The 13,377-nt window shown below is 35.8% G+C and overlaps 1 protein-coding gene across 2 annotated transcripts in view; it reads right to left on the reverse strand.

Moving 5' to 3' along the window:
* Window positions 1–13,377, reverse strand: part of ANKMY2 (ankyrin repeat and MYND domain containing 2) — a 34,817-nt gene that overhangs the window by 12,563 nt on the left and 8,877 nt on the right. For both annotated transcript variants that reach the window (XM_037163885.2, XM_037163886.2), the window contains 4 exons: window positions 12,398–12,462; window positions 9,327–9,465; window positions 7,405–7,503; window positions 1,484–1,644 (listed from right to left, as the gene is read on the reverse strand). In XM_037163885.2, coding sequence (XP_037019780.2) covers window positions 1,484–1,644; window positions 7,405–7,503; window positions 9,327–9,465; window positions 12,398–12,462 — 464 coding nt within the window. The remainder of the gene's footprint in view (window positions 1–1,483; window positions 1,645–7,404; window positions 7,504–9,326; window positions 9,466–12,397; window positions 12,463–13,377) is intronic.

The raw sequence follows: 13,377 nt of genomic DNA on the forward strand, positions 1-13,377 counted from the left end.
TATTGTATTCCAGGTTATTATTCTGCCTACGGGTATCATTATTGCTTTCTAGAGTCACACTTTTAATGCATTAAGCCTAAATGAAAGAATTAACATTTATAGAGGTACAGAATTAGTACTACCCATGTATAATGCATATCCTTATTTTTCCCTCAAAAATTTGAGGAAAAAAGTATGCATTATACATGGCAAAATACAGTATTTTTTGTGCATTTGTTTGTTTTAGTTTCAAAGACTATATGCATAGGGATACATCAATAAAGTAATAAGATTACATACAATTTATTGTTCTTCAAGTACAGTTCTCTCCATTTTCACCCCACCACACCCCACCCACCCCATATATCCCCACCTTCTACCCTCGAACCTACCCCCTCTGGTTGGAACTTTGTATTTTCAAATGAGTGTGCACCATCAAGAGTTTATCAGAATTGTCCACTTATTTTAATGGTGTTCAGTAAAGTCCACAGATTCTTTTTTCTAATAGACATCTAAGGAAATCTATTTCACTGCATTATAAGAACACCTTGTATCATGGGAAAATCTCAATTTTGACCCAACTTACTGTCCTGCTCACCAAACAGCTCTGAATTACTATCAAATCTATACATTATGTATGAAGACTATAACAGACATTGAAATGTGGTAAAAGACAGCGCTATTGTAGCACACATGCAGTTTTCTGTAATGACTCATTAAAGAAATTATATTCCTTTGGCTTGATTAAAATTTATTTTATAAACAAAAAGGCTGCATATAAAATATGAAGTAAATAGGTGTGAAAATAGTTCAGAACAGCTTTTGAAGTTTCCCAGTTAAATCATTTGAACTTCTGGGTTGGTCTACAAAATCTGAAAATCTGTGATTTGACTACTTACTGGAAAAGCTCTATTACTTAACATCATCAAATAGCTGCTTCCATTTAAAACTGTGTCCATGATTACATTTCAGAACATTCTGTAGAAGGACAATTCTTAGAGCAGATGCTATTGGTGCCCCAGCAAAATGCTCTTCACCAGGCCTGTGCACAGGCTGCTGCCGCCAGGAGTGTTGGCTGCTATGGGCTCAGAGCCGCCTCCTTCCCCAGGACACTGCCTTCATCCAAAGGGAGCCACCTGACTTGGCACGGTCCTTTCCCTCTGGGGACAGGCCTCAGCCAACGCTGATACGAAAGCCTGGCTCCCTTGCCTCTCTGGAGCCATTAACAGTGTGGATCTCCCTGTGAGATCAAGTGGCAGCCAGGCTTCCGCTGAATCCACCTCTTCGCCTAGCTTTTCTTCTTCTTTAGTCTAGTGTACCTTACTCTGTTCTACCCTTCAAATGAGAGCACTCCTTTACTGTATTGACCAAATTAAGAGAGCCCACTGCAAGCTCTACATTTACAAAACCCAACCCGAGGCCATTATGATCCTACATAGTAAGAGCAGTTTAGACTCTGAAGCAGTATTTAAATAAAAAGCAAATACAATAAAGACTACACTACCTTGACAGGATGAAGATTTGTCGTGGTGATAATTTTGTGCAGCGGGCCTGCCAACTTTGGGGGCAGTTTCGGCTCTTTATCCAGCCCCTGGGGCTTAGTGTAATAATCTAGTCTCTCTCGAGGAAAGAAATTGTTGATGACAGTTACACAATCATGTTGACCTTTTAACACACAAATAGGAAATTGGTTATTTTGTTATTCACAATAAGACATTTTCCAGTTTTTTGTATTATGTTGTTCTGTTTTCCTGTGAAGTAAACATACATCAACATCTGTAATTTTCAAGTAAGGAGAACAGAGGAGGAAGAAGGGGGAAAGGTTTGGGGACTATTTATCAGCATGCTTTGTGAAGTCAAGAAATAATCTCTTTTCAAAGATACAGAATCCTATGTATGAAGATTATGTGAATTACAAAAAAAAAACGCAGTCTTTGATTTATAATTTTTTACCCTAAATATTTTACCAAGGTTGCTTGTAATTTAAATGTCTCTTCTTCCACCCCTATATAAATGATGGTCATTATTCCCTAATCACATCTGGCTTTCTTTATACAGAATTTCAATTTATTCTATAAAACGTTTTTATCATTATAAGTAGTATTTATATTAGTAAACTAAGCTCCACTCCCATGAAATTTGAGAAAAGCTTCTGCTCCCCTAAGCCAGGAATCTACATTACGGCTTTTCATAGATTCCCGTGAAACTTCCCTAAACCATAGCTAATGGTGAAAATGGTTCTAAAAGAAAGGTGTTGTAAAAGAGCTCCTAAAAAATATCAAAACAGACATAAGAAGATTTGATGGGCTGACAGGAAAATGAAGAATTAGCATGTAACTCTATCTTCTCATCAGTCCCAATAGTATAGTCAGGAATAGCCCTGGTGGCAGGTGAAATTATTTTTACATAAAAGTATTGGTTATATAACAGCACTGTCACAGAACTAGAGGTTTCTTAAGATTACACCTTTGTGAAAAGGAAAAAATATTACTTTACTTTTCACAAGATTAATCTCTTTAATTTTAGGTTAATCAGCTTAGATTATTTTGTTATTTTATTTTAACTAATCTACTAATTTATATTAGAGATATATATTTAAAGTACATCATTATAAATATAAATTTTAATTTAATTTAGATTTAAATTTTTATAATCAAAACTATTAGTTTTATTGGTTAACTTACAAATTCTGAATACATATGAATAAAGCAGTACTATGAATACAGAAAATAAATGCTAGGAGTGGGGAGAGCCAGTGTACCATTCTGCTACCATATTACTATCACTTGGACTCAGTCTTCTAAATTGCATGGGTTCACTGAGTCAGACCTGGGTAAGATGAATGAGAATACATACATATGAAGACAGAGCCTAGAATTTTTTTTCTTTACTTCCACAGATAAACTGAAATTGAAACAGGCTTCCACAATGAGAATTGTAAAAATTTTATAAAGAAAAATAAATCAAATTCTATTTGCAAAACCACAGAATTAGGAAAACTGTGGAGTAACTCCTACATGTGATCTCAAGAAAAGAACGGTGATACGTGAACCCTGAAACTAGCCAAGATATGACTCATTCTCCAAACAGAAAGATCGTCTTGGTTATGATGAGTTTCTTGACAATATACCACCTACACACCATCTGAGAAGGTCCTGTCACTAAAACCTAAATGAGAACAGAGATCTCAAGATGGAGCAAGGAAAGAGATGGACAAGGGAGACAGTGGAGAACAACAGTCCCTGGCCTCCAAGATAATCAGAACGGTGTGGACAGCATGACTAAAGAATCATACTACTGACCACAAGGACTACGGAAAGAGAATATACCAAAAGGTACACACTAATAACATATTGTTACTAAAAATACTAAACTCTCTCAGCAAAGTCCACAGCAAGTGGTAGTGATAGAGGAGGAAAGAAAAGGCCTGTTGCCTAAAACACCAAAGCAGAGGATGTGAAGAAATAAATGAGTTATATGGTTTTCCTCTTGTTGGGATGGTTAAATGGGCAAATCCAGGGCTTTGGGGGCGGGGCCCAGGGTACAGTTGTGTTCTTGTTGTTAGATGATAACTGGGAACTGGGGGGGGGAGGGTTGGGGATGGGAAAGTATGCACTAGTGGAATGGAAAAACCTTCTTGGTTGTTCAAGTTAATAAAAGGAGAAAGAAAATGCCCTGGAACATGATCAGGCCGTCACATGGAGGAAACACGCACACGCACACACAACCACCTGGTAAAATAAAGGGTAAAACACTGAAGTAAAAAAGAAACAGTGCCACCAAGTTTATTAGTAATTATGTGACATCATCCTAAGCTGAATACCTTTTAAAACAGAGCATATCTTTTGGGTTATAAAACAGCACCCGCCTATATATTTATAAGTGTAATAGTAGTGACACTGTAAAAATGAAGTGATAAAAACTGAAAATAAAGGAAAGGGCAAAGAGATTACTGACAAAATGCTAAAAACAAATCAGTAAGGGTCATAACATCAGACAAAAATAGAACTAAAAATTAAGACAAAGTGGCATATTCATACAATGATAAAACCAAGAGCAATATCATAAGTAAAAAGCTAAAAATATTTCTGTTAAAAAGATATGACATGCCAATTATCACTATTATTATTTCTTGTTACTTTGAAGCCTGAAGCTAATTCAAATAGAAAATAAAATTGAATAGCTATAAAACCCAGGAGTAACTCTAATTAAAATGACAAGGAAAAAAAAGAAACCAATAGCTTTCTCTTTATTACCCATAACCAACTAGAAATGACAGGGTGTATAGCGTTGGTGGTGGGAATTCTCCTTATAATATGGACAATAACTACCAGTTATTTAGAAATAAATTTTTAAAGAAGGTAGTTTTATTTATATGAATTTTAAAGGAAAAGACTGATATAAAGCAATACAAGAAATATTGAAGGATGAAAAACAAGTTCAAAAACCATAAAGGCATCCCATGTTTTTGGATGGGAAGTTTTGACATCACACAGTTCTCTCTATATAATTACATAACCACTTAGTCAAAGTTTCACAGGAATGGAGAAGAATTTGGGAAGAGAGGGTCACATTCGAAGAGGAAGGACTGAGAGGGCACTTGCTTTAAAGTCAATGAGATCAAACCATATGGCATCACCACAGAAAGGGACAAACACCTTCGAAGAGAACACTGGGTCCAGAAACAGATACCAGTGTACAAAACAATTTAACACACCACGAAAGTGATATCTCAATTCAGTGGGAAAACACTGAGTGGTTAGTAAGTGTTGCTGTCATAGTTAACTAAATATCAATGGGAAAACGAACTCTAAAATAATATATTTTAAAAGTACAAAAATTTTTTAATATGAAGGATATTTAGAATATTTATTTATCCCATGATTGAGAAGATCTCTTGTAACAGGACAAGAGACACAGAAGCTAAAAGAAAAGCTATGACTACTTAATAATAAATTTTCTACGGCAAAAATTCTCATAAAATCAAAAGAAAAAGAAGACTGATATAAAACATTTGCCACACATTTGATAAACAAAGGGTTAGCATCACACCCTGTTTCTCGGCCAGTTTTCATCTTGGAGTGTGTGTTATAGATATTAATTCACAACCATGCAAAAATAGAAGATCAAGGATCTTTATTACATTATTTATAGTGAAGTGATTCTTTTTTTTCCAGTGAGATTTAAAAAATAATTTATTTTTTAGACTTTATTTATCTTTAGAAGGGAAGGGAAAGAGAGAGGGAGAGAAATATCAATGAATCGTTGCTTCTCATGTGTTCCCTGCTGGGAATTGGCTTACAACCAGGCATGTGCCCTGACTGGGAATCGAACCGTGATCCTTTGGTTTGCAGGCCCATGCTCAATCCACTGAGCTACACCAGTCAGGGCTTGAAGTGATTCTTAAAAAACTAAAATCCAGGGCAGAGCTAAGTGAACTGCAGTACTTCTATATCACGGAGTATTAGGTAACTGTTGAAATAACTGAGTTTATTTATACCAGTAAGATGAGAGGGACTCCCATAGCACACTGGTGAATAAAGAAAACAAGTTACAAAGAACATATCCATATGATCACATTTTTAAAAGATAAAAATCTTATACATGGGTGCAGATATGTGTATATGCTGTTCAGCTTGAGGGGAAGAAAAGGAGAGAGTGAGTTTTAAAAAGTATCCTATATTGTAAAAGATAATGTCCAATGAAAGGGTGTAATTTTCTATGAAATTAGTTTAAGCAGATTAAAATGCAATGAAAACATTACTTATTTGAGGATGGGACTGTCGATAATTTCTACCTTAGATTTTTATGGATATAGTCCTGTTAAGAAAAAGAAAAGAGCCCTGTGTTAACCGTTAAAAGAAGAGGCTCTTCCACTTCCAGCCCTGTCATCTGCGGAAAGTCACCTAACTGCTCTCGGAACTCTATTTTGTTACATCGTGGATGTCACGAAAACTTGCAGGGTCAAACAGAACCTCAGATCATCTTATTCCCTGCCTTCATGGCACAGGTCCAAATGCCGAGTCCCCTGAAAGTGAAGAAATCTATCTGCCTATGATCTTGTAACGAATTAGCAGCAGACATGAACTACAATGCAAACTGCAAGATTCCCAGTTTAGTGTTTTCTCACTGTACTGAAATCCCTTGTAACTATCCTTGAAGTGTGTTGGGGGCAACCAGGGAACCCCTATAACTATGGGAGACAAACGCTTCTCTGAAGAGTACAAAGCAAGGCCATACCTTTTTCAAGTCTGCCTGAAAATGAATTAAAATAATGTCTGCTCTCACAGAGCTGTCATAAAGTGACTCAGTGACTGACATAATCAAAGGTAGTTTACTAGTAGTAGTTTTAAGATAATTCGATAGTAAAATTTAACAAAATATATAGTTACAATAATTCATATCTGACTAATTCCCGGCTTAAATGTTATTTTTCTTGAAACCCCCTTGGAATAAGGATAGGAGGTACTTCTCTGACGTATTTCTATGGAACTCTTAAGCAGTGTCTTGGAGGAGACTATTTCACAATGTCTGTCGTTGCTATTAGCTTCAAGTGCCACAAGCACGTGAGGAGCCTCTGTCTCGTTCACCACTGTAACAAAGCAACCTAGCGTGATACAGGTTGTGAACATCAAGTACTTGTCTAACGAATTATCAGTCCCCACGAGGTCACTTACTACACTCCCAACATATCAGATGTTTATAGCTTTTCGATGGACTCTGCTTGCTAACTGCCACTTCAGTGTGGCCAAAATACCAATGATCAAATATTCACTCCCACTCTCTTCTAAACCCTCTACATCACGTACAGGATTAACACACCAAGAAACATTGGGCACACACAATAACATTTGTGGTTGATGAGGTTGATAGTGAAGCAGCTGTATATTATATTCTTAATGCTCCTTCCTATGAAATAATCACATTATTGTAATTAATATTAACAATAAATGATGGTATTTATTTAGTATACTTATAAAGCCTATCGTCTCATTTAATCCCTTCAATAACCATGTAAACACATTACAATGAGGGAACTGAAGGTCAGAGTCATTCACTGAGATGGCTCTTGAGTGGCACAGTCAGAATTTAAACTGAGGACTGCTGACTCCACGGTTCATGTTCTCCAACATTAGGTTTAACTACTTCTCTTAGGGCAGTAAAATATACTCAGGCAAAGCACCCGACCGCAACTAAAACAGCCCCACCATTCTTTGTCTCTCACAAAGTAGACATTCAGAACAGCTTGCTCCTTTTCTCCGGAGTGTCTGGGTATTTCAGTAAGGTAGACAAAACCTGGTGCCTGTACACATTTAAAAAAAAGTAAACATAACAGTTTTTGTTCTTGGAGAAGTAAAGTGGTATTCTTTCCATTGAGGGAATTTTGACTACAGCCTCATGTAAAACTATCATAAAGTAACTCACCCACAAAGGCTGCCATCTGAGCTGCTGTCCTTCCTACTGAATTAACAACATCTGTCTCGGCACCAGCTTCCAACATGACCCACGTGATGTCTTTACTACCTAGGGTTTTTAAAGGGAACAAGTTTGTTAATATTAAGGAATGTGCAATTCAAATACCTCCCATCGAATTATCTGTACCCTTTGTTTCCACAGACCTCTTAAGGATATTTTCACTTTTTGTAACTACAGTAAAGAGTAACATGCTGTAAGAACCCACTAGAAATTAAACTTATTTTCTGTAAAACACATCAAGTAATATAAATATTGAGTGGAAATATCATTTTTAACAATAAAATATATTTCTCCTAATGATAATGCTTAGTGCAAAATCAAGACAAACAAAAAAATACCAAAACAAAGACATAAAATGAGTATGTCCTTACCTAATATCTACTAACCCATCCCATCAGGCCCTGGGATAACTATTAACAGGTGATGGTCTACCTTTCTGCACTTTTTTCCCTCTCTAACCATCTATTTGCATTTATTCTATTCGCATTCTATCACTAATGGACCCATTACAGATACTTAGCTATTATATGAGTAAACTATACTCAGTGAACAGCACTTCCCATTAATTTTTGCAATCTGAACTACAATTTCCTTAGGAACAGTTCCTGGAAAACACCACAGGATCAAAGGTTATGATATTTTAAATGCATACGGCCAGGCCGCCTTCCAGCAGAGTTGGCTGATGTACACGCCCCAAACAGTGCAAAGAAGTTCCTATGCCAATGCTGGGTGTCTTATCAGTCTTTCTTAACCTGTGCCAATGTGGTACGTAAGAAGTGATCACTTATTGTGCTTATCTGCATTTCTCTGATTGTTGGTGACTGTTTTCTGTGTTTATTAGCCAGATGTATTTTTGTTCTTTTCAATTTTCTATTTAATTTTCTACCGCAGTGTTTGCTGTTTCTGTTTAATTTATAAGAACTTTTCCCACAATAATATGACCCCTTTAAGATACATAATATTTTCCTTAGTTTTTCATTGGTATTTCACCTCTATGGTATATCCTATATGTAGAAATGTTAAAATACATGTAATCAAGTTGAGCAATGTTTCCTTTCTGAACTCTGTATCTTATATCATGCTTAGAAATGCTTTCCTGTTCCAGGACTACAAGAATATGAATTAGTGCTTTTCAATTATGGTATCATACTACATCTTCATTCCCTTAAAAGATTACAACACTTAATGTTAGATAATGTTTTCCAATTCTTTATTCAGCAAATCATAAGCAACATGAATCAAAGTAAACAGACCCTGGCCAGTGTGGCTCAATTGGCTGGTTGACCCACAAACTGATTTCTGGTCAGGCACATGCCTGGCTTGTGGGTTCATTTCCCAGTGGGGGTACATGAGGCAACTGACCAATGTTTCTCTCCCTTCCTTCCCCAAGAACAACAAGGAAGTTTTCGTGTGACTTCAATATATAAAGATAAAGAACATCAAAGGTGCCAACTTGAAAGAATAACTGATCTAGCTCCTCAACACCACACAAAATACAGGGTGGGGGAAAGGTAGGCTTACAGTTTGTTCATATGGAAAATAATAAATTAATAAATAACACAACAGTAAACACTGTTTCATATATGCACAACTGTCAACCTACTATTGCCCCACATTGTATATTGTCAATACAAAGAATCAATTGATTTAAATAACTAAAAAACCCACCAAATTAATTATATAATTAATTTTATATAATTTCATATAAAATAACTTTTCAAATACCAATTCCCACTGTTATTTTGCATTAGAATTGAACTAAAATTACTGTAACAAAAATTCATTTCATTTAAAAGTACATATGTACTTATAATAAATTTGTGTAGGTAACTAATAACAATAACATATTAAAATAAATGCTAAAACCTCACCAGAAAGTGCAGCAAACATGAGGGCTGTGTATCCGTGTTCATGCTGATGACAGTTTACATCAGCTCCATGTCGCAAAAGTAATTTGCACATATCGAGTTTTCCTTTATATGCAGCATGCATTAGAGGAGTCATTCCGTTCTTTAATAGCAAGGAAAAGAGTATTAATTTTATTTATTTGCTTTTTTACCTACCTATGAGTGACTCCTGCAATTAAATTAAAAACATAAAACAACATGAATTAATAAAGTCATCTTTATAATCTGCCAAGTATTTTTATATTCACTTCCCCACTTGTATCTTCCATGAACTGCTGAGGAAAAAAAGATGGTCTTACTACTTTTTTTTAAATTAGCAAACAGACTCAGAGAAGACCTGCTCAACCTCACAGAACTACTCATGGCCAGGGCAGGGACCAGCACCCAGATTACCAGGGCTCTCATCTCTGCCACACACACTTAGTTCCTGGGGAAACAGATGAACAAATACATACACACACATTAAAAAAAAAAGAAAAGAAAAAAAGCCCTCAAAACAAGTACAATGCCTACCAAGGGAAAACTTGAATAAAGAATGATATATACATAACCAAATTATCACAAAACTATTGACTAAATTAATCTCTATCTATTGAATTGGAGAAATGTTCATGAATTACTGCCAATGAGAAAAGCAAGATGCAGGCAATGTACATTATAATGGCATCATTTTTCAAACAAAGCTCTCCCAAACTACTTTTACATTTTGATCACACACATGATTTGACCACACATACAGTGTATAAATATAGAGAAATGGCTGGCAGTATTTACACTAGGCTGCATTTCTCGTGTCTGTGTGTTATGTGCACAGCCAGTGAAACATCCAACCCTGTATGTCCTGGGCACCCAACAGTGTTGGGTAGGGAAATGAACAAGCTGTTCCCTGCCAAGTTAATTTTCTCAGTAACCATGATTACGTTCTACAAGTGCTGGAATTTCAAAGCTGTTTTGGATGAAAACCTTTCTAAAACATATAATCTCTTACTTTACTAAATCTTAGCATGCTAACATAATTGGAATTGTTCCTGATGATTCCAGACTATTATTTTGAACATACGCCATAATATTCTGAAAGGGCTGCTTATGTGAGAATTATAGGGAAGCTGGGACCTTTCAGGTGGTTGTACAAGAGGCAACTTAATGAAGGTAGTAATGGAAAAATGATAAGAAGATTATGACTTTAAGGCTCCCCTTGTTGGGTGTGTCTACAAGGATGTGGTATTTAAATGTTGGGAGTGCTTTGGGTGATCAGAATCTCATTGTACAGAGGCACCTTTAAGGGAGTGGGGACGGACTACATGGTGATTACCCTTTGAATGAGGCAAACAAAGTACTGAGAGCATGACTAGGGTGAGGGCCCCTAAGGATGATATCATCTGTACAGAAAAAGCTACTGTGTGGCCTGGGGGCGAAGGCAGGACAGCACAGGTTGGCGGCCCATCACCCGGCAGTCCCGTCCTCCACTGACAGGCTGACTCCGTGAGGAATTCCAAGACTACAGAACTGTCCTATAATTAAAAAAAAATTAAATCAGCTTTCACTACAACGTGGTAAAATGCTTACAAGCAGAGAGGATCTGCAAAGCTCTTGATCTTACATTACAAACTGTCCTCATTTTATTTTGTCTGCTGTGTTTTAACTGTCATCTGTGTTAATCACATAAACCCATTACCTGACTGCCTTCCTCTTTCCTGATACCCCTTTTCTTCTCATTAAATAAAAAACGTTTTTCTGTTTCTTTCTTTTTGCTTTTCTCTTTGGTATTTCTTGTTTACCAGCTGCCTTCTTAGCAGGGTTGGTGTTCAGAGTCAACCAATGAGAGACCTTCTTTGCAAAAAGGTAATGAGCCATCCCAATTATACCATTTGCTGTGAAATGTCTGAAACTGTTTTTGTCATGTTTATAACACAATGTATTTTTTCCCACATCAATTTTTTTGATAAATGTACTTTCAGTTCTAAATAGTAAGCAATTTCTACTTTTATTTCTTCTTTGAACCAAGAGTGACTTTGAGTTTTTTAAAAATTTCAAGTTATGTGCTTTATTATTTGGATATTTTTGTTCATTTTCAATGTATTCTATTATATTTGGTGAATTTATCTGAAATTAGCCAAAATTTCCTATAAAATAGTATAACACCTACATCAATGTTTCATGTAAAAAAAAGGTGTACTATTTTTTTCTGTCCTATACACAACACAGACTTAATTAGATATCTGAATTTTGTTTCCTGAATTACTTTTTTTCTACTTAATCTGTAGGTTTCTGAAAGGTGGTATTGTGGTTTTACAAATTTTTCCTTTTAATTCTATCTTTTTTTATTAACATCAAGGCTTACAAACCTTGTAAGGGAAGTCTTAAGACTGGGATGTTTTCAGTGGATTATTAATTTAATCTGTAAGCGTCTTGATCTATTAATTTTTTTTGCTTTAAGCTTTATTTTGTCTGATCCTAAGTCTGCTACACACGGGTGGATTACGGGTTAACAAAACCGTTTTGCCTTTTGCAGGAGAAATTGGAGTTCGGTTTACTTTCCAGCATTAGAACCGCTGCATGCAAAACCACCACACATGGAACTGGCACGTACTGGGCAGCTCAGAACAGACTTGCCCTCATCTCCGAGGGTCATCTTGGACAGCAAGTTCTACAAAGCTGAGTTTAGGTGTAGTTAACTTGCTCGAGAAGTGGAGTTGCTGGATCAAAGGTACATACATTTAGAAATGACACAAATTTAAAAATTTTCTCCAGATGTGATGTCAATTTACATTTAATCTATTAGCATATAAAAGCCCATGTTTCCCTCATTTCACAAGAAATGATACAATTTTGGTTTAATCTTTACTTATTTGATTACTAATAAAAGTAAGCATGTTTTTACATGTTCCTTTGTCTTTTGTAACCTGTCTGCTTACATTTGGTTTACATATTAATATAACTTGAGCTCAAATTCTAGAAAAACGACTCATTAGACTTTATATATTGTTCATTCTCACAGGCAATAAAACACTTTATTGAACTTCTAAAAATTTTACCTCATCCAAACAGTTGACACGAACATTCTTGTTGGCTAACAGTGTTCCGGCTTCTTGGACAGCACCTAAAAAAAATTTTTTTTAAAGCAAAGTAAGGTTATTTATCATTAGAATAGAAAAAAAATCTATCATCAAGGAAACGAAAGCTTATCTGTAAAACTAAGACTACACAGATTAGGTTGTTAAGAAATAAAGTATCAATCACAGACTATTTATTCCACAAAGCAATTATCCAGAATAAAAGATTTATAGAAACTAAAATAGCTTCATCTTGTTTTTATTTCCATTTACCTTAAATATATTAAATCAGCCACTTTTTCCTTTTGGTGGTAATACAATAACCACAAAGTACAGGACTCTTAATACTAAAATAAATCTTAAAGGACATCTACTCTAACCCATCATCTGAAGCTTAAATACCATTCAGTGTAATAATTGGAATTCAGAATACAGTCAGTATTTATATACTTTGTCACCATTAGGCCCTCGAACCGATGGCATGCTTATAATAGGATTCTTGGTTTGGAAATGCTTAGGTAAACATATCTTTAAAGCCTAGTATTATATAAAAGTACTCTGTGGTCAGTCTTCAGACTCTCATACTGAGAGTCCTCTAATGTAATCCTGAAGGTCAGTCCTCTGTAAATTTGAAAATAAGCTGTAATTGGGCCACAACTGTCAGGTTTTTCCAGTCCTCTGTGAGGCACACTGATAGAAGAGAGAATGTTGCTATTATCATCATTAACAAGAGTCAGCCCCACATCCTGCCAACACAATTCTGGTTTGACAAGGAAGAGAACAATGAAATTGAATGTTCTCAGGGAGAAAGGATGAGATAAGCCTCTCTTCTAAAAAAACATAAGAGAATAGGAGCACCCCCAACTAGGAGTTAGTTATTTCTTCTCTTTAAATTTAGAATTATAGTTCAAGAATGTGCTACGTTCACCCTGGTCAGGTGGCTCAGTTGCTTGGAGCGCTGC

Source organism: Artibeus jamaicensis, unplaced genomic scaffold (assembly GCF_021234435.1).
Source record: "Artibeus jamaicensis isolate MK-2021 breed Jamaican fruit bat unplaced genomic scaffold, CSHL_Jam_final contig_923, whole genome shotgun sequence".
Lineage (NCBI taxonomy): Eukaryota > Metazoa > Chordata > Mammalia > Chiroptera > Phyllostomidae > Artibeus > Artibeus jamaicensis.